At 38.6% G+C, this 26,040-nt stretch overlaps 3 protein-coding genes across 4 annotated transcripts in view; 2 read left to right on the top strand and 1 right to left on the bottom strand.

Annotated features, from left to right (window-relative positions):
• Window positions 1-15,268, top strand: part of apbb1ip (amyloid beta (A4) precursor protein-binding, family B, member 1 interacting protein) — a 24,446-nt gene extending 9,178 nt beyond the window's left edge. Inside the window, exons 5-14 of the mRNA XM_029457702.1 lie at window positions 1,112-1,189; window positions 3,244-3,403; window positions 7,043-7,164; window positions 8,274-8,348; window positions 8,452-8,595; window positions 9,012-9,122; window positions 11,415-11,513; window positions 11,600-11,723; window positions 11,857-11,918; window positions 12,550-15,268. Coding sequence (XP_029313562.1) covers window positions 1,112-1,189; window positions 3,244-3,403; window positions 7,043-7,164; window positions 8,274-8,348; window positions 8,452-8,595; window positions 9,012-9,122; window positions 11,415-11,513; window positions 11,600-11,723; window positions 11,857-11,918; window positions 12,550-13,179 — 1,605 coding nt within the window. The 3' untranslated portion in view covers window positions 13,180-15,268. The remainder of the gene's footprint in view (window positions 1-1,111; window positions 1,190-3,243; window positions 3,404-7,042; window positions 7,165-8,273; window positions 8,349-8,451; window positions 8,596-9,011; window positions 9,123-11,414; window positions 11,514-11,599; window positions 11,724-11,856; window positions 11,919-12,549) is intronic.
• On the bottom strand, window positions 14,252-20,735 carry LOC115025444 (protein adenylyltransferase SelO-like). 2 transcript variants are annotated; one of them, XM_029457704.1, is made up of 19 exons: window positions 20,532-20,735; window positions 19,223-19,341; window positions 19,011-19,139; window positions 18,352-18,416; window positions 18,200-18,256; window positions 17,956-18,054; window positions 17,540-17,607; window positions 17,262-17,349; window positions 17,076-17,145; window positions 16,828-16,900; window positions 16,661-16,744; window positions 16,443-16,572; window positions 16,184-16,228; window positions 15,986-16,067; window positions 15,760-15,852; window positions 15,432-15,508; window positions 15,278-15,321; window positions 15,008-15,087; window positions 14,252-14,403 (listed from the first exon to the last, which is right to left on the bottom strand). In XM_029457704.1, the coding sequence occupies exons 1-19, from the start codon at window positions 20,578-20,580 to the stop codon at window positions 14,281-14,283; spliced, it is 1,575 nt and encodes a 524-aa protein (XP_029313564.1). In that variant the 5' UTR covers window positions 20,581-20,735; the 3' UTR covers window positions 14,252-14,280. The 2 variants fall into 2 exon arrangements, with proteins under 2 accessions (XP_029313564.1, XP_029313563.1); XM_029457703.1 differs by lacking the exon at window positions 20,532-20,735 and adding an exon at window positions 19,450-20,530.
• Window positions 20,579-26,040, top strand: pdss1 (prenyl (decaprenyl) diphosphate synthase, subunit 1). The gene is made up of 11 exons (XM_029457716.1): window positions 20,579-20,728; window positions 21,572-21,639; window positions 22,104-22,242; window positions 22,409-22,536; window positions 22,720-22,861; window positions 22,968-23,079; window positions 23,253-23,362; window positions 23,816-23,896; window positions 24,049-24,162; window positions 24,299-24,379; window positions 24,549-26,040. The coding sequence occupies exons 1-11, from the start codon at window positions 20,579-20,581 to the stop codon at window positions 24,687-24,689; spliced, it is 1,266 nt and encodes a 421-aa protein (XP_029313576.1). The 3' UTR covers window positions 24,690-26,040.

Genomic DNA, 26,040 nt, shown 5'->3' with positions numbered 1-26,040 from the left:
GCTTGTTACCTCATCCCTCTAAGGTAAAATCACCATCTGTGCTGAGGCTGAGAATGTGTCATTGTTAGGTAGAGGTGTGCAAGTTCATTAAAACAGCACTCGAGGCAGGATTTTTATGTAAGAAGAACACCTGAGTTATAAGCCAAAGTAAAGGATATCCGATCCCTGCTAATTGAGATTTAGTGGATTAGATCTAATGTCTCGAATGAAATTCTTGGATGCACACTCCTCACGTGAAGTTAGGAAATTAAAATTAAACCGCTACATCCACAGATTTACATCTTTTCCTCTCGTTTTACCTTTAATAACCTTTTTAGGCAAGAGCTCAACATTTTGGGAAATACGATTATTCGCTTTTAGGTCCAGAGTTGGATGAGAATATTGATACCAATCTATCTTGCATGCGCACACAAATATGAAGCTTGAGCCAGCAGCCGATTAGCTAATCTTAGCGTAAAGACTGGAGACGTGGAAAATGGTAACCTGGCTCTGTCCAAATGTAACAAAGTGTAACTAGATGGGCCCTCGGAGAGCGCAGACCTCCACCAAGGCCATCTCGTACTGTTAACGAAAGGGGGAAATAATTGGTGTATCCTTGTGTATTATTCAGATCTGCTCCAAAGTTTAATGGGTTCTTCCTTGGCCCATGCTACACCCTTCCACCAAGTTTCCTGAAAGTCGGGCCGGAGGTTTATCAGTAATCTTGCTGACAAACAGTCAAACATAACCTCCTTGGCGGAAGTAATGACAAGTTTTGCTTTTACGAGCAGTTATGTGCTAGACCGTTTCTTGGTCCGGGAGCTTTGACCCCTTGAAGTCTCTGCTGGTTGCTTGACAACTTCAAAGTGACAGAAATTTGTTTTCATATGGTGACAGAGTTTGTTTCCTTCGGAAAGAGTCAAGCTTCCTGTTTCCCCCAGTTCAGTCTTTATGCTAGCCGGCTGCTGGCTGTAGCTTGATTTTACTGTATATACATGAGAGTGGTATCAATCTTCGAATCAAAATAGAAATAGGCGTATTTTTCGAAAAAATCGAAAAGGATTTCTTGGTGCTGATTTTGACACGTATATTCTGCACAATAACATAACATATTATTGTTTGTCCTATTTAGGAGGAAATCGAGGCGCAGATGAAAGCAGACAAAATCAAACTTGCTCTTGAGAAGCTCAAGGAAGCTAAAGTGAAAAAGGTAAGCCAAACACTGAAGTCTTTGATCTCTGATCATCCACTGGCTACAGAAAACTTTAAAGACATCGTGAATTACAACTACATGGACGTCACTGTAAAAGGCCTAATGATCAAAGATAGTATAGTTCTTTCTTTTCCTTCGGAAGAGCCATCAATCACAGTAATGGATGGCTACTTTCATCCAGCCAACATCCTGCAGGACAGCACAGTTTCCCCTCTTTGGGTGATATGTGGACACTTTCTCATCTTCAAAGCAATCAACAAAAAAGCACAGACATGTGGTCTTGCATGCAAGGCTTTGCATCAGGATGTGCAATTTTACACATTCTAGTTTTGTGCCAAATGCATACACTTTGATCATAAGTGATATAACTGATGAAATGACTTACAAGTTCTACACTTCAAGTTGTGACTTGGCTAAGAAGGGTGTAGGTGTGACTGCATTTATGGCCTGTTTCCCTATATTAATTATAAATGAAGAATCTAAAGGAAACCAGCTAAAAAAGTCACTTTGCCATGTGTGTGTGGATGCTGAGGAAACACAGGCCACTGATCACTTTCGCAGGAAGATCTGTTCCAAGGGTGTTACACGCAGAAGAGCAACGTGCACTCTTAGTGGTTTCAGCACAACTGTCTGTGGGCAGAGGCCCTCAAGTTTCCTGAGAATGCTTTCGACACAGATCATGTATATTGACGATACTTGCCTTGCACGAGGAAGTACTGTAAGAGTACAAATAGTTTGATATCCAGTTACATTCAACCACATGCCAGACCAATATTGTTTTCCAGGAAAGGTCGAGACCGAGGAACATGTGATCTAACACTCTAAATCTTCTCGTGATAACATCTTTGAAACCCAAATTTCTTTATGACACAAGGCAAGCGACTGGCTGATATTGGTTCTGAGAGACCCTTCAGCTTCCCAAGGCTGAATTTGTTTCAGATGAGAGGAAGTGCAAAGCCATATGAGCCTGTAATGAAAGCTCCAGAGCAAAATTAATCTCAGCTAACTTCGGGGAAAAGGAGGTGCTAAGACTGCAAAAAGAGACAAATACAATGGGGAGGAAATAAAAAAATGAATTTAATAAAGCCAAAGAAGTTTAACAGAATAGAAAGACAGAAGTGATGATGCTCCAACTCTTCTTGTAAAACTAACATTAGGAAACAGAAACAACCATTTACTGTACATAGCCTGTAATTAAACTGGATAATAAACAAGCTGCATGGGCTTCAAGGACTTGATTTGATGTCACGCTTTAGAAACACCTGCTGCTGTCCACAGCATGTTTTAACTTTGATCTGTCTCGCAGATTACAAAGGAAAACCTCACTAGAAACACACAAAAACATTACAAACTTTCTTGCTAAGTTAGATGTAAAGATCGATATCTTAAATATGAAGCTACAGCAGGGAGACAGTTGGCTTAGCTCTGTGTATAGACTGGAAACAAGGGTGTAAGGATTGTAAGGAGGGAGAACGCACAAAGGCAGAATAAAAATTAAACAACAAACATAAAACATTTACTTTTTTAATTCAGCAAGTTTCCAGCAGGCCTGCACCTGTTCTAAACTGAACCAACTTCTACCAGCACTCCAACCATTAACTACTCCTATTTAGTGCATAATCGATCAGGATAATAAAATGTAAAACATCTATGCAAAATCTCTATCAATCATTACTTATCACAATTTTAATGGTGCTTACTTACATCAAAATATTAAGCTGTTTAGGGTACTTAAAGACTATTTCGTAAAAATAAAAACCCTTTTAGAAAACATGGCAGTCTCAATTCCCTCTTTCACTTCCTGTTTGATAGTTTCGACCAGTGGCCAACAAGTAACATTGATGGGAGCTTTGATAGATAGAAGTTGCATATAGCCAATGAACTCATTTAAATGAAAGTCATTATAAGATTAATCGTGTTGTTAATTAACAATGTGAATGATGACAGTGTGCATACTGAAATGACCACAAATGACTTAACTTAGCATGTTAGCATGCTATACCCATATGTGATTATTATGCTAACATAATAAAGTCACATTTTTCTAACAGTTGGTGGTGAAGGTGCTGATGAATGACGGCAGCGCCAAGACTCTGATGGTCGACGAGAGGCAAAATGTCAGGGAAGTTCTGGACAACCTGTTTGAGAAAACTCATTGTGACTGCAATGTGGACTGGAGCCTGTGTGAGACCAACCCTGAACTGCAACTTGGTGAGTTACTGCAGTATAGCATCTAATATACTGTACCATGTGGCTGATGCTACACAGACTGCACTTCAATCATCAATCAATCAATCACCAATCAACCAATCAACCAATCAACTGATTAATCAATCTTCAATCAATCAGTCTTCAATCAATCAATCAATCAACCAACCAACCAATCAATCAAACATATTCTGGTTAGTGCAATTCAAAGTGTTTTACAGATACCGTAACCAACAATCTTATAATACGATGACTATAAACAGTAAAACATTTTGAGACTAATGCAAAAACATTTTTTATTGATAAAGGTGAAATGGTTAAACGAATAATAATAAAATGTTAATCAATTCATACAATGACAAAAGACAATACATACATTTCAAAACAAGAATACAGTCAAATAAAAAACGTAATATAAATTAGATAAAGGCCATAAAACATTCTATTCAAAACCCAGGCTAAATAGGTAGGTTAGACAGTTTATAGATAGTTAGCATTGTCAGTGTCATGCTGTTTCACTAGCATGTAGCATGAAAACTAAAGGTATGATGCAAGATAAATAAATAAAATAATTTTTAAATAACTGAAAAACAAAAACTGAAAGGAAACTCATCTAAAGACTTTAAAATGGGTGTAACGAGCACTTAGGCAGAAAACCGTAGCTAATTTATGACTTTGCAATAGCTGTGTGTCATCAGCATAGATACAGATTTGGAAGTCTTGTAACACAGGAAGGCCTCATTTGAAATGAAACCCATACTCACAGGCTGAGGAGAGTTTATGACCAATAATTAAACTATCAGCAATCTCCATTGCTTTTACTGTGTTGTCACTAGTTGATATAGCACCATGGTGGTTCAATATGTGGTCATGTTATGAGATATAAACACCTTGTGACAGGTTAAGTATTTTCAGGGGGGAATTGTATATTCTTTGGCGTACTTTTCCAAACCTTTTGGAACAAATCAAAGACCTGGGTTGCTAGAATAAGCTACTACCAAAATGTTATTAACAGGAAACACAATGAAAAAATACCACTGGAGTGATTTCTGGTAAATTTAGTACAGAAACCCAGCAGCAATAAGAGCGAGCTGGTCAGAAAATATATCAACAGAATCAGAAGAACACAGCAGTGATAATATAGACACAGACACACACACACACACACACACACACACACACACACACACACACACACACACACACACACACACACACACACACACACACACACACACACACAGGTGGGTTTGATTTGCTGTATCGTACACTGTCAGTCATCCTCTCTGTCATACGGAAATAGAAGCCTTATGATCTCAATTCTCCATCTGAGCCGTCTGTGCTATATTTAATTCAGCTGCTGGACTTGGCCTCCATCTGATTCTTGGCCCTCTCATTACCATCTGTTTTCTCTGTCATCTAACATATTCATCAGATTGGTACGGAGATAATTTATATCTTTAAAGAACCATGCTTATATATCATGAACGAGGAGTCATTTTACGCCTTCCTGAAGTTGTTTTGGTGAGATACTGGTGGTAAAGTCATTAACCTCTGTGAGCAATAAATTGTAAGTCAATATTATTTTGCTTGAAAATTATATTCAAGTAATTTTATTTGCAGCTAGTTAATTAAAGGATAAGCCTGGATTCAATATTTTAAACAAATTCCATTAGAAGTCCACTTTGCAAAACTTCCCCACTCTGCTCTGAGCAAGTTCTGTTTATCTTACTGAGGCGTAAATCTTTAAATATTAATCATAAATATGCAGTTTTTATATAAATAAAACTGCTTGAAAATTAAAATTCATAAAACTGCTGGTAGTTTGTAGCAAAAGTTACTCAAACAGGAGTAAATAGTGTATAGCATTTACTGCAAAAGAATGTTTACAAAAAGATGGTGCTGTCAGCACACAAAAAATGAGGAAATATGTGTTTCCCATTTGTCAAAACTGTTTATTTTTAACCAAATGATTGCCCTATTTAAATCAGCTGTCTGACTCACTGAGTTATTTAAAGCATGTCATCCATTCAAAACTTTTTAGGGTCATTTGACTCATGACCACGGGGGTGCACAGGGTCTTGTGTCATCTCTGACTAACAAGGTCAGTCTGGCAGTCTGACAATGGAAACTAATTGTTAAATGCCTGTAAACCCCCGGAGAGTGTTACATTCTAACTGATATACATTTTTGCCGACCTTTAATCCTCACCAACAAAATGTCAAGGCAAGTCATGTCCAATAAACACCCAAAGAGCTCACAGCAACACCATCTTCAAACAAATCCTTCTCTGTTAAAGTCACCCATGTGCTTACCATGCACACTACCGAAACGCACCATGTGGTTAATGCAGTTCAAAGGGATTTTTTCTCCAAATAACTCACTGTAGCGGCAAAGTCCCACCATGCATTTAATGACTGTAATAGTCAAACTATAGACTTGTAATCCTGGCAGCAATTTATTTAATGCCTACCTCTGCCTCGGCTGGTAACCCGTAATTGGGGACCACGGCTAAACTACACTGAAATGCCCATTGCATTCTGGAGATCTATTGCACTAAGTGTGTGGGTGGGCAGCGGAGGGGAGGGAAGTGCCCTTAATGTGTTTTTCGAAGTTTAGTGCCATTTAAAGTCCCCCCCAGCAAAATGGGGAGGCTTGTGTTTTATTGAGCACTTCTTTAATTCGTCCCATTTGAAATAGACAATTGCACGACTGTGAAATTGACTTTGAACCGAGCTCAGCTGATTTAAAGATTTCATGACAGAGCGAACTACTGTACATATGGTAAAGCATTTTGTTTTTGACATGTTTTATGCTACAACGCTAAAATAGGGGATGTGGAGATTTTGTGAGATTAAAGACTGTAAGACAGATTCTGGTTCAAACAATAATATACTGTCGACAGTGTGAGAGCGTAAACAGGCTTTGGAAGATTAAAAATGTCTCCAGAGTATTGGCATTAGTGTTTGAATGTGCTGAGAAAATGTTTATTTATATCTGTGTTTACTGTAGAAGTGGGAGGTAAGCAAGTATATTTATTAATGTAAATGATGCATCATCATCAACAAGCAAAACTTTATATAATATGTTGATACAGCACCACATGGATCAGCTTAAATATTAACATGCAAGCAGACACGTTCATTTATAAACAATGTAATACTCTGCTGCCATAAACTCTGTACTTTTACTCCAAACTAAACTTTGAACACATGACTTTCACGTACCATAGATGCATATCAATACAATGGACCTCTGGGCTCATACTGTTATCATGTACAGCAAAAATCACTAAAAATTTAGCGAACTTAAGGATTCAGAGGAGCAAGAAAATAAAGAAAATTGCCATCATCATATGGTCAGGAGACCCACATGCTGTCTTGGGGGCTCCCTTACCCCTTTGGCCCATTTAGTAATATATCCTTGTATGTAATCTATGACTTGTAATATAGTTACATTGTGATACTTTCACTTAAAGCCACTTTGTCTCAAATTTGCCATCAGAGTAATTTAAAAGATGCGAACACATACAATTAACCCTAACCCTAACCCTAACCCTAACCCCATAATGGCTTTAATTAGATAATCAGAATACTACCACTACTAGTTTGCTGACATTTAGGTTTGCTTTTCTTTTGACAGAACGTACGTTTGAAGACCACGAGAACCTTGTGGAGCCTCTCTTAGCATGGACAAGAGACAGCGAGAACAAAGTCCTCTTTCAGGAGCGAGGGGAAAAATACGAGGTTTTCAAAAACCCACAGGTTGGTCCCATCATTGAATGCATCTTTATATATCTCTCTAAACATATACAGAGTGTGCGTGTGATATCTTAAAAGTCCAACACCGGCTAGTTCATTATTCTTGGCCTTGGTTTGTGAAAATCACATTGTTTCAGCTCAGCGCCATCTGGCTATTTTCAATGTTGAATTGTTTTCTGAATTATGAGATGTCTTTCCTCCGTGCAGGATGACCCCTTACATTCATGTCCTCACTGTAATATATCAGACTAAACAGCTTTAGGCAAAAGACAGTGAGATCTTGGCATGTTTGTTGATATAATGGGACCCTTTATAATCTCAGAGTATTTAATGGATTCGGTCTGTTGGCAGAGATAAAGAGTCTCATTTTTAAAGTATTCCATCATAACTTCCACATCCCCCAACAAAAGGCCGATCTGTTTTATACAGTACATCAATATACGGTTTCTACTTTTGACAAGAGCTACCAAAATAGAATTCCCCTTTGGGCTTAATTCTCGCCGCAATGAAAACATATGCTGAGACTATGATATAAAATTAAACTAGCCCAGTCAAACAGGGACACAGGGCCCAGATTCAAATCTAACCTGCGGCACTGTGCCGCACGTCATCTCTACCTCCCAACTTTCTTATTTATCTACAGCTGTACTATCGAATAAAGACAAAAAAAGCCACACTACAAAAAGTTAATAATGTAATGTTTCATCCTTGACTAGACTGAAAAACCTCTGAGATTGCATTTAGATCAAATAAATAAACAAAAATCTGGATAATCATCCATATTTGGCGAAACAGACAGACATAAGACTAAGAGTGTTGAGGCACAGCAGCGCTTTGAGCTAAATGCTAATGTGAGCATGCTAACGTATTCAAAATGGCAATGCTAACGTCCTGATGTTAAGCAGGTATACTGTTTGCCATGTTCACTATCTTAGTTTGCCGTGTTAGCATGCTAACATTTGCTAGTTAGCGCTTGACACAAAGTAAAGCTTTGCAACAACTTTCATGGCAATTCATCTCATAGTTGTTGAGACACAAATGAGAAGCTGCTGGTGGCGCTAAAGCAAAAGTGAGGAGATTCATTGATGCTCTTTCATGTTTTATTCCTGCAGAACTTTTATCTATGGAAGAAGGATAAGAAAGATCTCAAAGACATAAAAGAGAAAGACAAGGAGTTATTAATACAGGTAAATAAACTCATGCACACAAGAAATATTATCTTTAAAGTGACAGTTGCCCCGGTCGGAGCTCCTCGCATTTACCCCTTTCATCCCTTCTTTAACTCTGCAGGAGAACTTCGGCGGGACTTCTATCATCGTGCCTGATCTTGAAGGGGTGATGCACCTCAAAGAAGACGGGAAGAAGTCCTGGAAACCGCGGCTCTTCCATTTGAGGGCCTCTGGAATTTATTATGTGCCCAAAGGGAAAACCAAGGTCAGGGGTCAAAGGGGAACATTTTGTGTTGCAAAGACCACAGACTATAAACACACATCCAATAGCTAATACTCTAATCCTGGATACGTTCAGTTCGGCTCAAGCAGCAGTAAAATATGAAAGTACAACAGATATAGAAATAGTGTTGCAATGTAAACTGAAACCTTAAGAAATAGTAAAAGATTTCACTGGGCACTACAAAGTCCTCCAGGGTCTTCCTGCTTTATCAACCACATGCCTCTTTCATGCAAACGCTGAATAAAACCACTATAACAGCAATGATACAGCTTTTACTCCCTGAATAATACAATACAACATGACTACCTTATACCAAAACAACAAACAGCAAACAACAAAAGACACTCTATACTGTACACGACTCCAACTTGTAAAATTATCCCTTATTTCTTTTTCAGTCATCCCGTGACCTTGTCTGCTTTGTCCAGTTTGACAACGTAAATGTCTACTATGGCAAAGACTTTAAGGGCAAATACAAAGCCCCAACTGACTTCTGCTTTTTTCTGAAGGTAAGTTAGCGTTACATTTCTTTTTCACATCAGTCTAGTTTGCTTCACACTCAACCAAGTCTGAAAAGTGATGCCAATGCGGAAGTGCGACTCCACTGGCTTGCAAAAAGAAGTTGAGATTGTATAGAAGTCTATAAGAAAATGATGTTCATTTTGTAAATTGTGGTCCAGAGAAAAAAGTTTTCTCGAGAAATTGTAAACTCCCCTAAGTAAAGAAAACCTTTACAGTGAGACTCTTGAGCACCTCGTCAGTTTTTATGTTTTTCTAGTTTTTTTTCTATCTATTTATCACATTATATATAATGCATATAATTATCATATTGATTTTAGAATCATGGTTTACGCTGTGGAGACTATTTTTATGTATTTATTTTATTGTCTGTTAGTATGGTACTGACCTGAGCAAAATGAGTTTCCCTTTGTGCACAATAAATAACATCTTTAGGCTACTATCTGTCTATGTCTGTCTGTTTATATTGAGATATCAATGCAGAATTGATGATTTCATGGTAGTGTATGAGTGTATGGTCAGCCATGCAGCTGCTAGCTTTACTGGAACTGTGTAATGCAATATATAGTTTAATTTGAAGAAGTGAAAGACATAGTGAAAAATAAAGATGACGGCTTAAGCAGTTCCTAATAAAAAAAAAAAATGTTTACTGTGAAAGCACCATGCATTTAATTAAACGAATACTGGGAGGTACCTACAGTACTTATTTAAGATCAAGAAATGCTGACTGCCGTGAAAAAAAGCAAGAATAAGATGGTGGTGAGTTTTAAAGGGATGTGGGGAAGTCTACTTTCTTTCCTTTCCCCTATCTTCTCTGTGAAACACGAGAATCAGCAGATACCATAGGCTAGTTGTTGAGTATCAAAGTAAAAAGAGCTTAGAGAGGCAAATAAACTGAATTACCTACCAGTGAAAGACAGAGTCCTCAGAGATTGAGCTGAAGGCGCTGCTGGCCAAGGGCAAAGGAAAATGTACCTGTCGGAGTGGACATTTTGGAAGGCAAGCCAGGTTTCACGTGGCTGCTTGTTGTTGTTGAGGACTTGTTAAAAGCCGCTTTGGTTTTGGTAGACGGCGATGATAACAACTGAAGCTGTTTTCGCCTGCCAACGTGTTAAATTAGGGTGGGTTTGGACAGATTGGTCGGGTGGTGTTTACGGGCTGCCAAAAACTTCAGCAATTCAAGGACGAGAGCAAAACAATTTAGCTTCATCATTTACCTGTTTTATATTCAGAGGGAGCTGCGTGAGGTGATCTCTCACACCATCGCCTTTATGTATAACTTATCAGGACAGAAGTCAACTTCATCTTCAGGGGAAAACAGTGAACTCTGAGATTAATGTTGGAGCCATACAGGGAGCACTTTACTGTAACTATTTAGTGTACACTAACTGGCATACATCCAACAATTAAGGCAATTTGAGCATCACACATTTCATATGAATCAAAGCGGATTACAGGCTGTACTCAATGACACACACGTCTGGCTGTTGGTTTCAATCTTGGATTCTATTGGAATCAGTTCATGTTAAGAAATGCTGACTGGACTATTCCAAGGAACTATTTTATTTAACAAGAGTTGCCCATTAACACTCTAATTCTGGAGTCGCTCTGCCCCCTTGTGGTACCCTTAAAGGTGAACTCCACTAATAATAACACATCAACAAGTCTGTTCACGGGTCTTGCTGAGTATCACATGTGGGAAAAAGGTTGTGTAAATTGCCTCAAGTGATGTCACTTGAGGCAGCATTGGTTGAGGCTGAGGCTACAAGTTTGAAAATGAAAGAAATATGGGAGTTGTGGAATTAGAAAGTGAGTTTACGACACCTCTGTAGTCCAATCCTCGCCTCTGCTTGAGGCTTGTGGCTCAAGTGTACGTTAGCCGCTACTAGCATAACACACCTGGAAGTCTGAGTGAGCTGTTGAGTTGCTGGATAATCATAAATATCCTCATGAGTTACTTTATAAAAGCTGTAAAAAAGTACAAATTAGAGCCTGATTAAAAAAAATACAGGTATCATCATGTAAGCAGGAACAATGTTGATTTTTCTATTTAATTTATTTATCCTTTATTTAAGCATTTATGATTAATTTATATTATTGTTTTGACATTACACAAGGATGTTCACAAACATTTTGACGATTATCGGGATCATTTAGTCAATCCCAATTATTTCAGGACAGGATAATCGTGACAAATTTTCTTTCCGTCCCATGCATAGAAAAGATTATAAAGAAAGTGGGTTCTTAACTAACCTGTTGACCTTTTTGATTTGTCTCTACAGCATCCTCAGATCCAAAGAGAGTCTCAGTACATCAAGTACCTCTGCTGCGATGATGATTCTTCAATGAACCTTTGGGTAACCGGAATACGGATTGCAAAGGTACATTTAACCAACTTTTGCATTTAATAAAAGGAACATTTTTAGTTCCATTGGACCAGAACTCATTTGTTTTTTTGCTCTTCCAGTACGGTTCGTCGCTGTATGAAAACTATAAAACCGCACAGAAAAGGGCTGCCGTCAGCTCTGTGTGGACGCAGTACAGCACTCCATCGAGCTCCAATCCATCAACACCCTCACCCACCATCAAAGGTAGCATGACACACAAGCCACCCCCCTTTTCTGAGTGTTTCACATCAGTGAAACAACCACGATGTGGCGATATTAGTACAAACCTTTTGACTGTACGGTCATTTTTACTCAATGGTGTTTTCTTCTCTACCAGCCAAATCACCAAGCCATGCCAATGGTCATGCTTCCAGGCCAGAACCAGGACCTGTTACCAAGGTACACAACTCTTCATTAGGCGTGAAATTATTTATTATACTTTTATCTGTTGATTATTATTCTTTAGCCTATAAAATGTTAGAGAATTGTGAAAAATGCCCACATTTTTGAGTTTTCAGGCCAAATTTAAATATATTCAATTGACAATGATTAATAAAAACAAAAACAAAGCAGCAGATGGGATAACACTTGATTTTAAATGTGCCATCTTTTCCTACAATTTGTTTTAAAGTAATAGAAAATGCATTACTTATTTACTTTTTGTTTCAGTTGTTAGATTTAATACCTGTTCAGACCTTGTTTAAGACTCTTTCCATACATTTTAAGATCTAACCGGTTACATCAGCAACACACTTTAACTTTACCATACATTGATTTTAAGACACACCAGGTGGGAATAAACCACAAGAGAATACTTTTTTTTTTTTTATGCATGTTATGGCACAATTAAAGGATTTGGATGGCATTATTTTTATGGCGTTTAAGACTTTTAAATACTTTTTAAGGGCCTTAATTGTTGCTAAATGTATTTCACAACTTTTAATACTTTTTAAGGACACTGTTTTGGTGAAAAGAAATGTGTCAACCTCTTGCACATGTTGTATCATTATGTTATATTTTGTTTTCTCAGGACTTTGGAAATGTCCCACCTCCACCCCCACCCCCACCATTGGCCAATTTCCTTCCCCCACCACCTCCAGAACCATTCCTCCCTCCTCCACCACCTCCTTTGGCTGTAAAGAGTTCCCCAAAACCTGCCCCGCCCCAGCGACACCTGCCAACCAACTTCCCGCCTCCTCCACCTGCAATGGACAACCTCCCTCCTCCACCGCCGGCCCCACCCAATGACGATGCCCCGGAGGCCCCGCCAGACTTCCTTCCACCTCCTCCTCCAGCCACTGGCTTTGGTGCAATGCTGCCTCCTCCGCCGCCATTGAACTCCCTACCACTACCGCCTCCCCCAGTGAGTTTCAGGAGTGCGGACCAGTCTCTGCCTCCTCCACCACCAGATCGAGGGTTTTTATCTCCGCCTCCACCTCAGCCAATCTTCACAGGGGCTGGAGCACCCCCTCCACCTCCACCACCTCCACCTGCTGCTGCCCGACAAGCACCGGTGCGGCCTTCTGGCTCAGTAAGGAAGCGACCTCCTGCTCCGCCAAAGAGGACTACGCCATCGCTGCAAGGAGAAGCAGGAGGAGGAGGAGGTGGAGACTTCATGTCAGAACTGATGCTGGCCATGAACAAGAAGCGTGATCATTAGCCAGAGTAAGAAAACGGTACAAACTGCGCCCGCACAACGTCTAACTTAACCCGTACACAGCCTCGCTTGACTTCAGCAAAACAGATACTCTTTACATCTCCAACATGAAGCCAGTGGAGAACAATACAGACTTCATCTCTTCCAGAAAACAGATGGCAAAAGCTTATCCAAGACATAATCAGATGGATCAGCCCCACGTGAAGATTATAAGACAGCAGTGTTTGTTTGACCGGCTCTCAAGAGTTTCAGCAGTTTGGTCGAATTTTGCGTATTCTTGCCCTTTGACTGAGTGAGTGACATCACACAGGAGTAAATGCAATACACAATATAAAGAATAAATTAGAATACAATAAATATGCCAAACTACCATTACTAATATATAAACATTAGAGATTGTATGGACTCAGTATAGAGGTGAAATACTGCCCCCTATTACTTTGGAGCAGGTGGTTTGGAAGTACACATTGATATAAGACCTGTTTGACAACTTGCTGAAAGAAGACATGATGATCTGTTGTAACAAATGTTGTTTTTTTTAATGACATAAAAGATCTATTGCTTTAAGTACACGTCAAATAAACAGTTTTATAGAATTGTATATATATATTGTCATGTTTGCATGGAGGGCTGTAAATACCATAAAAAAACACATTTCCAATATTCATAAAACTGTATTAGTTTTTAGCTAAATAAAACCTGGCATAAGAACTGCATGAACATCATTTCTTATTGGAATGAATTATTGTGTTTTCTTCCTGTCATTGTGTACAACTTGCTAAAAAACTAAAAGGTAAAAAGGACTGGACCTAGTCTCCTTTTTTTTTAGCTTTGGTGTGTGGATGCTGTATTGGAATAGTCATACTGTATACTATGTGAACCTAGATCGTTAAAAAAAAAAACAGGACAGCGTCAACTGTAGAATCTTTGAATTTATTTGTGTGTCAATATGTAGTAGAAAGAACATTTAACAGCCATGACCTTGACATTTTGGAGCAAATCTTTTCCACCAACATGAAACAATTTACTAAAGTATACGGTAAAAGCTCAAGTGTGCAGTAATTCTTCTTCACTTTAGTGTGTTTTGCTCTATCCAAGAATCTCTCAAGAGGAACAGCTGACCTTTAACCTCTGAGCCCACTGGGGAGGTCTTGCTGCATAGCCCGCCTCCTCTGCAGTCTCTTGTGTAACAAAGGGAAATGACAGGATATGGTGCAGCAGCTCCACCTAGTGGGGATAAAATAAAAGACACCAGGTTACAATCAATCACAAAAGTAGTGGGGCAGTGCTTTGACTTTGTATAGTAATATTAAACAATTGATGTAAGTTATATATAGGAATACTGGAGTTACATTTTATACTTAAAATGTCATAGTATAGTATAACATACAAAATGTCATGATGTAGTATTACAGGTCATAAAAAAGTAATAGTAAAGTATGCAATAACAGATTTCCTAATATAGCATGTCATTCAAAGTAATAGTGTTACATCAAAGTATTGTATGCCATAAAAATGTCATAGAAAATTATGTCATAACAACTTTCATAATGTCGTAATAAAGTCCTAAAAAATGTCAGAATATTTTAAAGTATGCTCATAATATGTAAAGAAATAAATAAAAGTCATTCAAAAGTTTGTCACAAAAAATGTCGCACTATATTATGCCACAAAATCATGGCATAAAAATATTCAAAATATACTATGTCATGAAAAAGGTCACTAAAAAAGTCCTAGTAAACTTTACAGGTACTTGTAATTAATTAGTGGTATGGACGCTATAAACAGCCTCGGCCGTGTCTAGTCATTTTAATAAATATCATACACACACCTCAGAAAAATCATTCATCTCAGCTTTTCTTATAGCAGACTCTGCCATCCAGTTCCTCAGCACATATCTAGGATTAACATCTGTAAGAAATGTTTTACAATCAGACAAAGCTGTTCCTGTTTAGAACATCAGAACATTATTGACATGTGTGTAAGTGAATTATTTGTTATTTTCTGTTTTAATAAACAATGCCATGAGTCACTGTGAAACTTCCAATTACAACATATTTTATGTTCAAATAAACAAACATGTGTAGATTTAGTGGCTTACTTTTCATCCTGTGTTGACGATCCACATCCCTATCATGTAGTTGTCTGAACAGAGGAAACAAACCTTTAAATCCACTTTTATAAAATGTAGAAAGTGTTTAAAACTAAAACTAACTTGAGCAAGGTCTGGCATTACTGTACATATCTTTGCTTACCTGCTGAGTCGGAGCAGGTAGATGCTGAGCCAATCAGAGAAGAGCTTGTGGGACGACAAGTCTTCAAGAGCCCACATCTGTTACAATACATAATTAATATGCATATTTTCTTTCTTGCTCCAGCAGCTTTTTGTACGCGGTTTATCTGCATACTAATAATACTAATTCACTATTCAGATATATTGAAATAATGATCTGCAACACTGTCATTTAGTCATATTTATCACCATTTATTCATCGTATATTTTACTTACATTTGCTGCTCTAAACAGCTCATTCAAAGAAACAAAAAGGATCTAAAAAGGAGGAATATAATATTTTGCTCGACCTGAGTGAAGTTCCTGTTGTGAAGCTGTTGGGCTGAAACTTCACTGAGCTGCCTGAAGGTCATGGTGAAGTCTGATCGTGTGTCCTCCATCATCTGGGGAGACCAACACAAATTAGATTAGGAGTAAACAGACAGTAAACAGACTTAAATTGATTTATTAGAAAGAGATTAACTATGTAAAAATGCTTATTTACAGTAACCGTGCAACTCATTGTCAATGACTTGCCTTAAGCAGGAAGGCAATGAGGTAGCCATCGTCCTCCTCTTCACCCAGAAGCCCCAGTTTGGCTTTAAATAGCTGATGAATCCTGAAAAACATGCATGAATAAGGCTACAAAGTAATATAATATTACTCTCCCTGGTTGGAAATAGCATTAGGGACAACATCAAGAAAGGACAAACCGTCATTTCACATGGAGCTCACCTCATCTGGTAGATGCGGGCATATCCGTTCAAAATCATTTTAGCCCTGAAGAGAAAGAAAAGAAGACAAGTCCAAAATATTCTGTCTCGGAAAATCTAAAATGTGTAAAGAGTAGAAAGAGTTGCGTTGATGTTGCTGACCAACATTACAGGCTTCTGTATTTATCACAGTGAAGTTGAACTATTGTTGCACTTCGCATCGGTGTCAATACAAGTCACATATTACCTAACATTCACTGCATACAAACAGGTGTTCTTACGCGTTCTGCTGTTGTTTAGAGAGCACGGGACCGAGAGCCAGGGAGAGCTTCTCGAGGTTGAACAGTCCGACGTCGGCCTGAGCTCCGACGCTGTATCTGCCCTCATCATCAGACGTGTTGGGGACAAAACCTGCAACGTTAAAGCTTTGTTTGACATTCGACAAGAACAGGACATTTAATCATTTCAATGAAACGCAAACATTCGGCATTGTACACACTGGGGTTGTACGACTCCATGAAGCCAAATGGCCCGTAGTCGATGGTGATGGACAGGAGGCTGAAATTGTCTGTGTTGCACACACCTGTGGTGATGTGACACAAATAGATATCAGCAGAAGTTGGTACAAACTGTATGATGACATTTCCAGCTACGACAGGTTCTCACCATGTGCGAAGCCAACTGACATCCACTGGGCAATCAGATGTGCGGTTTCATTTACAACTGTGGAATAAAACGCCTAAAAAGCAGTGAAACAAAGCATGAAACACGAGTACTGTAATATTTACTCATCACACAGCATGTCTAGATTAAACATCTCACTTTTGTTTATTATTTTTTATATTAAAGAAAACCCTGTGTTTAGGGAGCAAAATAATAACAACCTTTTTATTAAGTTCTTTTAACTAACTTACCAAATATTTATCTGGTTCATCTGAATTGATTGAAGAAAAATGTTCATCAATCACAAAGTTCAACAGCTTTCTAAAAATCAACAGAAGCATTATGTTACATGCGGCGGTGTTTGATGTGCCGTGGAATGAGAATAAAGTCTGAAGGCACAGACATTATGTATATTACGATCATGTGACCAGACTCACCTCAGGAGATCCATCTCTCCACTTTGAGACAAGATTTCTAAAGATCCAATACGAAACCATGACTTGGCTAAGCGGAGAACAACAGCTCCTGTCAAAAGGATAAAGAAGCTCTAATAAAAACAATGTAATGAAACATTAACTGTTAAGAGACAGTTCCAGCAAGCTCTTATCATGTCCTATTGTTTTCAATGACCTCTATGTTAATAGTTTGGCAGCACCTAGTGGTAGTTGTTGGTGCTAAACCAAGTGATTTATTAAGTATTTTTGCACAAACCTACCTCTCTCTACGTTTACATTGCCGTTGTAGAATTTGTCCCTTATCACCGGCTCGTCACTTACAATTAGACTAAAACAAAGCAAAGCATTATCAGATCAAACACTCGACAAAACAATCCAACGGTCAGGAGAACATCACACACACACTCAAGGATTATATATACATGTTGATACAGATACTTAAACACGTCATGGGAAGTAACACTTTAAATATATGTTGTTGGTCTGGTGTATGGTTAATCTAACAGACATGTTGACCAAGTTATTATAAATAAACATTACAGATAAAGATGCACACACTTTTTAAATTTAAGGCAAAAAATATTAAGGCCTATTAAAAATGATATTATATTATTAAAAAGATTATAATTAGTCAAATAGCAAATGTTGACCCGGTTTGTTGCCTTTCATCCATCACCTGGCAGCCCTGCTGGTTGGAACACCCAGGAAATGCATAGCTTCACTGCACAGGAACTCCCGTACAGAAGAACGGATCACGGCTCGACCGTCTCCTGACCTGTTTAAAAAGAAAATGGCAAATTCATATTGAAATTTCAAGATAAAAAGATAGTTGCGTCTTGCTGCCATTTGGTATCGCTGACATGCGGCAAATGTAAACAAGGAAAAAAGACTAAATAAAAAGGATTTGTGGAATTACATACCTTGAATAAGGCGTCTTCCCAGAGCCTTTAAGCTGTAGTTCCCACACTTCTCCTTTCCTGCGTGACATTTCATAGGGAATATAAATTAAATCTTTAACTCACCTTGAATATACATTATTTGGAACACATGAGGAACCTAAACATATTCTCACCTGTTGGTATACTGACCAAGGGAATGTGCTCGACCATCGCCCAGCTGACCTGCCCAGAAACCAAACTGAAGGAGAAAGATATCAATAGGTCATCAACTGTGATCCAATCAATCAAACGTAATATGTATAGCACCTTTCATACAGGTTAGTTGCAGTTTAAAAGCTATAATAAACAGTAATAGTAGCATAAAAAAAAAAATTTTGATTAATGAAATAACAATAAAATAAAGTAACAATTATACAATTTAAATTAAATAATCTTAAAGGAATTTTATGGAGAGTTTTGGTGACTTTTTGTCTTATTTTAGTATTTGTTTATTTTAGTCCTCAGTTGATGACTTATCTGTTGAGGTTATATTGTGTATGTCCCTGTTCAAAAACAGAAAATCTGTCTATGTTATTATTTTATTTAAGAAACCTGTATAATAAAAAGGAGATATTTGTAGGGACAAGATATCAAGTGACTTAGCCCATGCCAGAAGTATTCAGCAGATATGATGTAATAGAAGAAACTGTCTCAGCTTTTATCACAAAAGAAACGTTCTATATCTGGATTGTATTTGAATAAAACATATCTTGCAATTTACGTTAGTAAGTTATATGTTTATACACAATAAATGCATGCCAGTAAGACAAACAGAAAACAAATTAATCATGACCTGATGGCCTCCATATCTATGTGCGAGTGGTACAGATCCTGATGGCAGTCTGCCACCGCTGGCATAATGCAGGAAATCATCAGACTGGGTTACAGCCTCATCTAAGTCTAAAATGCCCTCGATGACGTCCTGTTGAGACAAATTCAGACGTAAATGAATTCTTCACATCTCGCTGAACAGACTCTGTGGTGTTGCTGATATTGTAACATCACCTTAGAAGCTGCTGCAAGTCTTAACGGGCCTTTCAGTGGGGTTGGAATGGATTGGGAGAATATGCAGTTTTTTACAGACCGAGCAAAGTTGCCACGAATCTCATCGATCGGGAATACTTCTGCAGAAAGGAAAGAAACAATTGAATTGTGACATTATTAGTGTTCTGGACACTTTTTGTATTGACCTGAAAATACATGGAATAAAACAAAAAATAATCACTTTTTACCTATTAGCTTCTTGCAGGACACTCTGAACTGCTCCAGGTCCTTTATAAGGTTTGAAACACTCATGTTCCACCTGGATTTGACAGTGTGTAGGGACAGCTGGCTGTTCGATGCTTTATTGTCATGACTATCACTATGGCAGTCATGGTCAGTGCTTTGGCAGAACTCCAGAACATGTACAGATGTGAAGCTGGATGCTGCTACCAGAGCAAAGACTAACACGTGGTAGGGCCTCCACATGTCACAGACACATCAACAGCCTTAAAGGTACCTGGCTTTAAGCACTAATGTAGTCGTAGATTTGAAAATGGGCAAATTATGATTTTCAACTGGTGCACACAGCTTTTGGGGAAGAAGTACTCAAGTAAAAGTAGTAATACCACTTTAAAAAACTCCTGCATTCAAAGTTTACTCTACCTTTTTACTTACTTTAAGTCATATCAGCGTAGACCTAGCCCACTATTTGAGTAGTGCATCTATACATCATAGGTTTTGTACATGTAACTTAGAGGAGTAGAAGTGTAAGGTGGCATTAAATGGAAATACTCACGCTATACAAGCCCCTCAAATTGAACTAAAATGTAGTCCTTTGCATAATAATTACTTTCCATCACTGGCAAACAGACTCCAATGTCATTGACAATTTAATATTCTTTTTTTCTTCCTAAATTCAGGCAACTTTATTTGTTATTATTATTATTATTTTAAACTTTGGTAATAAGGAATCACTAAACTATAATGACTCTCACTCAACCTATTTGGTTTTTAACCTGTGTGTGTAAATAAAAAGTTGGGATAATTCATATCAATTAACAGTTGGGAAAACAGCAGTAAGATCGGCTACAGCTAGCTAGCTGTTAGCTACTAGCCCCCAAATGGTAACGTTACACTAAATGTTACTATTTTCCCGCAGACCTAGAAGAAGAGACATTTTATATCTTCAGTTTAAAGAGAAAACAAACGTAGTTTTTATCTACCACTGAATTCCTGATAAAAATGTCATTTTAAAGGACTTAATGTTTGTCTTAACTCCCATATGGGCTAGCGTTATTTCCGTCGTGGAACAACGTCACCATCTACTCACTTCCGGTTCCGCTGAAATACACTGTAGTTCTGTCCCACTGTGGGAACATGGCGTGCCCATGGCTGAAGCAATGCTGTAGGTGGAATGCAAGCTCCACGAGTTTATTCGAAACCTTGTGTCACTTTAAAGGCAGGTCTGTGTCGTTCTCCACGTCCTCTCTGGGGCGGACATCATGGAGCTCCGTGCCGGGGAACAAGGTGAGTGTGCACACCGGGCAGGGAGTGTTGAATAAACCCCGGAAGGTCACCGCCGAACTGTCAGCCGCCGCTGCTGAATGCTAGTTATTTTCAGCTAACCGGTGTATTTACTTCACTGTCTGTGACTTGTCCTGGAAATGTTAATATTTGAGCTTTATATAGCTATCGCAATAGTGTCTCGTTTTTATAGTATTTCGTAAATGAATGCTGAATTAGTGACATTACGTCTGGGGTTGTTGGCAGACTGTACTCGGTACCATGCTCTGAACACACTAAGGTCAAGACTTGCTTCTGATATTACAGACTTATGACTCAACGTTGTCCTTTACTTAGCTATCGGTCAACCTGAAGTCTAACCACTTGTCAAGTTCACATGCATATAACATTTTATTTTGTACACTAAATACTACAGTCATTCATTCATTTGTCATTGGCTCACATGTGTTACTCCAGATCTATGTGCAGTATTGGTATTTGTTTACAATCTTCAAAACAATTGACCTTTTTGTATAGACATTATATGTTGTAGACATTGTTTAAAAAATAATATATATATACATGCATGCATACATATATACACACACACCTTTTTGTCATCTACTTGTATGTACAAAAAGTACATTTTTAGTTGGAGCTGTGGTCGTGCATTGAGAATAACTTAAAGCTGGAGCAGATTTCTTTGTATGTTTACATATACTTGGCCAGTAACGCTGATTCTGATTTCCATAGCAAAACAATTACTTTTACGAAAGCTAAAAAGAGTAAAAACTCTCTACAAACTCCTCTAATTTATATTAAAAAAGTCTAAAAGTCCTTTTGGTATAATGTCCTTTGTTTTTCCAGGGGCAGCCATCATCACTACCAAGAACCATACACTCCAAAACTTTTAACTTTACCACATGTCTCACCGGGTGAGTTGTCTTAACAAAAGTCTTTGCACTGTAACCAAAGTGTTTCCTGAATTTTTTGCACATTATTATAATGCTCACTGTACACCACCAGGCAGGTTTAAGCACACTATACTTGCCAATTCTGGTTAAACATAAAGCAATGTAAGATTTACATATCGCATGAAATATAAACATTTCTATGGACTCTTGTAAGAGTAGCTCTTCTGCTGGTAACGGCTAATGGGGATCGAAATAAGTAAACAATAAATATTAGCCAACATTTTTCCTAAGGGTAAAGGGTGTTGTATCCTGTACAAATTGTAAATGAAGTTAGGCTATGTAAATATAATAAATAAAAGTACGTTGTACCACAGGGATCATGACATTTCCAATAAAATATCCTTTCTTAATGACTTTGTGCATATTTTCTGTATTTCTATACATGTTTCTGTATCTCACAGTTACTGTTGGCTGTTTCTCTCCAGACACAAGCCACGGTTACTGGATCCCACACTACTACAGTCTTGCTGTTGCAGAAAGGGTGCACACACTGATGCAAAGCCGAAGGACCCCTTCACATTAGCCCAGAAAGATATAACTAATTTATATGATGACATCAGAAAGGTACATGGAGTGTTCTTGCCATGCGTCTCTGTCTAGACCACATAGGATGAAGTTGACCTTGCAGCTGCAGGGACAGTTTAATAACAATGCGAGTGTCTGTTATCTTGCATACTAGCTCATTTTGATGCACGTAATAGACATTGATTTGTATTACTCTCCCTCACAGGAGCTGTTTGTATCCAAAGAGCTGAAGTCTTTATGTCACTACTACTTTGATGGAAAGGGCAAGGCCATCCGACCAATGATAGTCGTCCTCATGGCCCGGGCACTCAACAGCCACAGCAACAGATCCGGGTAAAAATTGGATCACTCCCGTGCTATATATTTATGTTTTTATCATTTACTGGTACAGCTAACCTACGATACAGTTGTAAGAGTGAAGGTTAACCACACCCTGTGATAACACTTATATTATTATATGTGGCATAATCCAGGGTTTTTAATTCATCTCACTTCCTGCAATCTGTCCTCCTGCAGAGATTTGCTCCCGGGGCAGAGGGCCGTAGCTATGATCACAGAAATGATCCACACTGCCAGCCTGGTGCATGACGACGTTATAGACGGATCAGATAAACGGAGAGGAAAGAGAACCATCAATGAAATGTGGGGTGAAAAAAAGGTAAGGGACATTTTAAATCTGCTCTAAAACCCTTTGCTGTTCCCCTCCCTTCATATTTTCTCTCTTTTTAAGGATGTGAATATAAGAAGTTTTTATTCTCTTCCAGGCCATCTTGGCTGGAGATTTCATCCTTTCAGTTGCCTCCATGACCATGGCTCGTATTGGTGACAACACTGTGGTAAAAGTGTTTTCCCAGGTGATAGAGGATCTTGTGAGAGGTACAGCACTCAAAGTATTCATTCCACGTCGGTCAGTCTTTATTAAAGTTGTACTGTACTAAGCACATTGGAAGCTATAACTAAACATTTGAACTTCAAAATATCAGAACCCAAAATCTGCTAATGCGTCCATTAACAAACTCCCCAACCTGCTGTCGATTTTGTGCTTCCAGGTGAATTCATGCAGCTCGGCTCCAAAGAGAACGAGAACGAGAGGTTCAAACACTACCTGGAGAAAACCTTCAAGAAGACAGCGAGTCTGATTGCAAACAGTTGTAAAGCAGTATGTACGTTCTGTTTACCACAAATATCACAGAGTGCAGTGCCCGTTCAAAACGCGCCCGTTCGCTTGTCTTGCAGCTTTTCTCGAATCTCTCGTCCAAATAACTTCACACTTTCTTGGGTCCAATACACCTGCGATGACCATAGTTACTAGAGTATACACGTCATTTGGGTGTAAAAGCTCACACGAGCATCGACTTAAAGCCCATAGATCTCAAGTTTAAAGTTGATGGGATGAACGGTTGTCAAGAAAATCGAAGGACATGCAGACAGAGGCTACGGTCGAAGTCTTTTCTTTTCTCCTTACAAATTCTCCTTCACACAATGTCAAGGAAAAGTGGCGAGGAAAACACATAAGACCGCAGCCAGAGACTCCTTCCATTTTAGTAAGAAGGCTCGGTTTGTACACGTAACGTGTTTTTGTTTTGTTGACTCATCTCTTCTTTTTTTCAAGGTATCCGTTCTGGTAAATCCTGATCCTAAAGTTCATGAAATAGCCTACCAGTATGGGAAGAATGTTGGCATTGCATTTCAGGTAATTTCTATAGTTTCTGCTTGAATCTTTAAAAACATCTATAGTGAGACCCAAAGCTCCATTTATAAAAAGGATGTCTGGGTACATTTGGTTTCGGCGTCTAGAATTTAAAATGTCTGTATAAAAAGTAATCTTTTTCTCTTGTCTCGTAGCTAGTGGATGATGTCTTGGACTTCACATCAGGAGCCAATCAACTGGGGAAGCCCTCTGCTGCAGATCTCAAACTAGGCCTGGCAACCGGGCCGGTCCTGTTTGCTTGTCAGCAGGTGAGATCAACATCAGCATTTGTTTAGTTGGTCATCTGTGTAAGTTTAAATAGAAACTGTGCGTCTGAATCAAACTACTGGAACACACGGACACACCATCACTGTCATAACCTACATTTCTTTCTCACTTTTGCAGTTTCCTGAGCTCCATGCAATGATTATGAGACGTTTTAGCTCTAAAGGAGACGTAGATCAAGCCTGGCAGTACGTCTTTAAGGTATGACGAATAATATACTGTGAAGTAAATACATTTTTATTATTTTGCATTTTGACTTTAAATGCTTAGACACTTGATATCTGCTCTTCTGGAGACATTTATACAACCCCACTTCACATTCAAACCTTACCTCAAGATATTCAAACGCTTTCTTCTTCTTCTGTTTTAGAGCGATGGCGTGGAACAGACCAAAAAACTGGCCCAGCACTACTGTCAAGAAGCCATCCGGCAGATCAGCATGCTCAGGCCGTCGGCAGAGAGAGACGCTCTCATCAGGCTCACTGAGATGGTGCTTACCCGAGACAAGTGAGCTTCCACTGCTGGGATTCACTTTAGGCAGCTACCTGAAGAAAAAGAAAAAATCACCCAGCCCGCCGATGTTTGTGCTGGCCAGCGTCGGACAAAAAAACATTGAGAGGCGTGGATGGGAGTTTGATTCGCAGGGTCCCCTGGTGCTGGTTTCAGTGCCAACTCTGAATGAATGGCAGCATACTGACTCAGAACACTTAATCACACTCAAGTGATCAAAACAGCGTGGAGGGGTCTGGACTGGTATCTCTGAAATAACCATGGTTAGAATGGGGGTTTCTAAATAAAAAAAATAGTACAATATATAAATACTTTGCTTTTTATTGTGAATCCTTTTTGATTCAGATTCCCTGAATGGTTTCAACAGTGAGGATTTGGAAAAGAGAAATATTATACACGTCAATGAACGGATGATGCGGAAAACTGCAATCCAACTGTTCGCTTCATTCAGTACCGTTATTGCCAGCTTTGACTGACCGTGTGACATGCGATCAAAATCTGTGTTATTCCAAATGCAATGGCGTTCGTTTGGATTTGTTTTTCAAGATCCGTCCACATCTCAAGAGGCCAAACAGTTTTATCACTTGTGAAATGGTATGTTATTTATTTAATGCAAAGTGCCCTGTAACAACTAAGGCCTTAACATCTTCAATGACTGTGCTCAATAAATATACGCTTTTATTTAAGACATGCCGTCGCTCCTTTTTATTTATTTAGATTCGTTCCAAGTGACCACACATGCATGTTGTACATAGAATTGTTTATTATAAAAGACTGTACATTAATTTTTCAATCAACATATTATATGTACAAATGAGGGGCAGACAGAGATGGATTTCAATATTTCTACCCATGAATTTGAGCCGGAACATTTTTTGTTTTTGTTTTTTTTGAAATTTCTGAAGCAAACGGGCAAAATATCAAGGCAGAAGCTGCAGTATCCTGCAATGGTAAATGAGTCATTAGGTCATTTTAGATGGTACGTACGATGGCCAACAGAAAAAATACAATGTTTGAGAGGATTCCTAGACCTGAGTGACGGCTGATATTGATTGGCTGATTTTTTTGTTTTTACTGGAGTTAAAATATGTACACCTGTGCAGCCCAGAGGATTTCATGTTCAGGGCATTCAACATGGTCCTTGAACCCAGAAGCAGGTCATTGTTGCTTTGTGAAGGCTGGAGGAGGTATTAGTTGTTTATTGGTCTGCATTACATTTGAATTGTCACATGGCAGTGTCAGGCGCAATTCACTGCACACTCTCCGCTGTCTTATCAGAAGCATTCATTGCCAGTTACTAATGGATCCTACAGGTTGTTAAGTGGATTAGTAAAATGTTAACAGTGACGTGA

Source organism: Cottoperca gobio, chromosome 20 (assembly GCF_900634415.1).
Source record: "Cottoperca gobio chromosome 20, fCotGob3.1, whole genome shotgun sequence".
NCBI classification, from domain to species: domain Eukaryota; kingdom Metazoa; phylum Chordata; class Actinopteri; order Perciformes; family Bovichtidae; genus Cottoperca; species Cottoperca gobio.
Note: the sequence above shows the minus strand (reverse complement) of the source record. Positions and strands in the feature narration are given on the sequence as shown.